This window comes from Octopus bimaculoides, chromosome 10 (assembly GCF_001194135.2).
Source record: "Octopus bimaculoides isolate UCB-OBI-ISO-001 chromosome 10, ASM119413v2, whole genome shotgun sequence".
NCBI classification, from domain to species: domain Eukaryota; kingdom Metazoa; phylum Mollusca; class Cephalopoda; order Octopoda; family Octopodidae; genus Octopus; species Octopus bimaculoides.
The window spans coordinates 9,161,138-9,162,703 of record NC_068990.1 but is presented as its reverse complement, the minus strand read 5'-3'; the positions used below and the strand labels follow the sequence as shown (position 1 = coordinate 9,162,703).

Below are 1,566 nucleotides of genomic sequence, written 5' to 3'. Positions count from 1 at the left end.
AGTGACAGGCCCTTTGTCACCAGCAGAGGTAAGAGCTCTCTGAACTTTGCCCAGGCCATTCTTATTCTAGCAGCTACACTTTCAGTGCACCCTCCCTGCTACAAACTTGGTCACCTAGGTAGCAGAAGCTATCAACTACTTCTAGTTTTTCTCCCTGGAGTGTGGTAAAGGTTGTTTTCTGCACATTTTCAGTGTTTATTGCTCTTGAGCATCTGCCACATACAAAAACTATCTTGCTAGTTAGCCTTCCTTTGATATTGCTGCACCTCTTATGTGTCCATAGCTTACACTGGGTACATCTTATGGAGTTTCTACCTATGCCTTTTCTACAGAACGAGCAGGGCCATCTACCTGAAGAGATTTGTGTTTTGTCTATCTACCTGAAGGGGTTTGTGTTTTGTGCCAGTGTTACATAAAAAAGCATTTCGAGCATTGGGCCTCACGGAGGCAATGACAGATGACCAAGACCTTTGGCAATATGTTGTGCTTGAGAAGAAGACCCATCAAGCCAAGTGAAATCATAGTCAAGGCAGATACTGGAATCATGTAACTGACACCTGTGCTGGTTACACATAAAAGTACCCATTACACTCTCAGAGTGGTTGGCGTTAGGAAGGGCATCCAGTTATAGAAACCATGCCAAATCAGACTGTCATCTGGTGCAGCCCCTCAGTTTACCAGCCCTGGTCAAACCATCCAACCTATGCCAGCATGGACAACAGACATTAAATGATGGTGGCGGTGATGATAATGATGATGCTGAAATTAAAGGTCTCTTCAGAATAGACAAAATTCAAGTTCTTATGCACACAAACACACACTCACCTGAAAATGGAATACACAAACAAACATACCTTTCCATCCCAACCAAGAGGTAAATTTTTGGGGTTATAAGGAATGTCTTCTTCATCATCATCAGAATCTTCCTCTTCATAATTTTCATCATCAGATTCCTCTCGTTCTTCACCAGTTCGGGCCTGTTTGCGTTGTACATTTTCCCTGGTTGCAAGTCTCTGCTCACTCAACACCTCAGTTAGACGATAGCACTGGGCTTCCAGTATGGCAATTCCCTTTTGTCTCTCCATGTCTCTGAAAGCGAAAAGGATCACATAAAAAATACAATGACATATCGTCAATAAACTGTAACATACATATTAAGTGCAGCGGGAGAAAAGGAACTAAAAGTTTATGAGTTAAGTAGGAAGTGTGGTGTCAAAACAGGAAGTGTGTGTAAGGGGAGACAAATCTTTTTAGTTGGAGTTATGAACTCTTTTTCAACAGGAAGTTTATGCCTGTTACTTCCTGTTGAAAAAGAGTCCATAACTCCAACTAAAAAGATTTGTCTCCCCTTACACACACTTCCTGTTTAACACAAACTTTTAACCCCTTTTCTCTTTTTTTTAAACCTAACACAACTCTCAATTTTCATGCATCCTTATTTTTCCAACCATTATCTACATGAATTACCATTGAACTTTAAAAGCTCAAAGACAATATAATGTATTGGTATATTTATTTTTTTATATATTATTTTTTTTTATATATTATTTTTTTCATTTTTTACTT

General features: G+C 39.3%; 1 protein-coding gene across 1 annotated transcript in view; it reads right to left on the bottom strand.

Moving 5' to 3' along the window:
* Positions 1 to 1,566, bottom strand: part of LOC106868824 (splicing factor 3A subunit 3) — a 117,380-nt gene that overhangs the window by 72,567 nt on the left and 43,247 nt on the right. Inside the window, exon 13 of the mRNA XM_014914285.2 lies at positions 855 to 1,089. Within this exon, the coding sequence (XP_014769771.1) occupies positions 855 to 1,089 (235 nt within the window). The remainder of the gene's footprint in view (positions 1 to 854; positions 1,090 to 1,566) is intronic.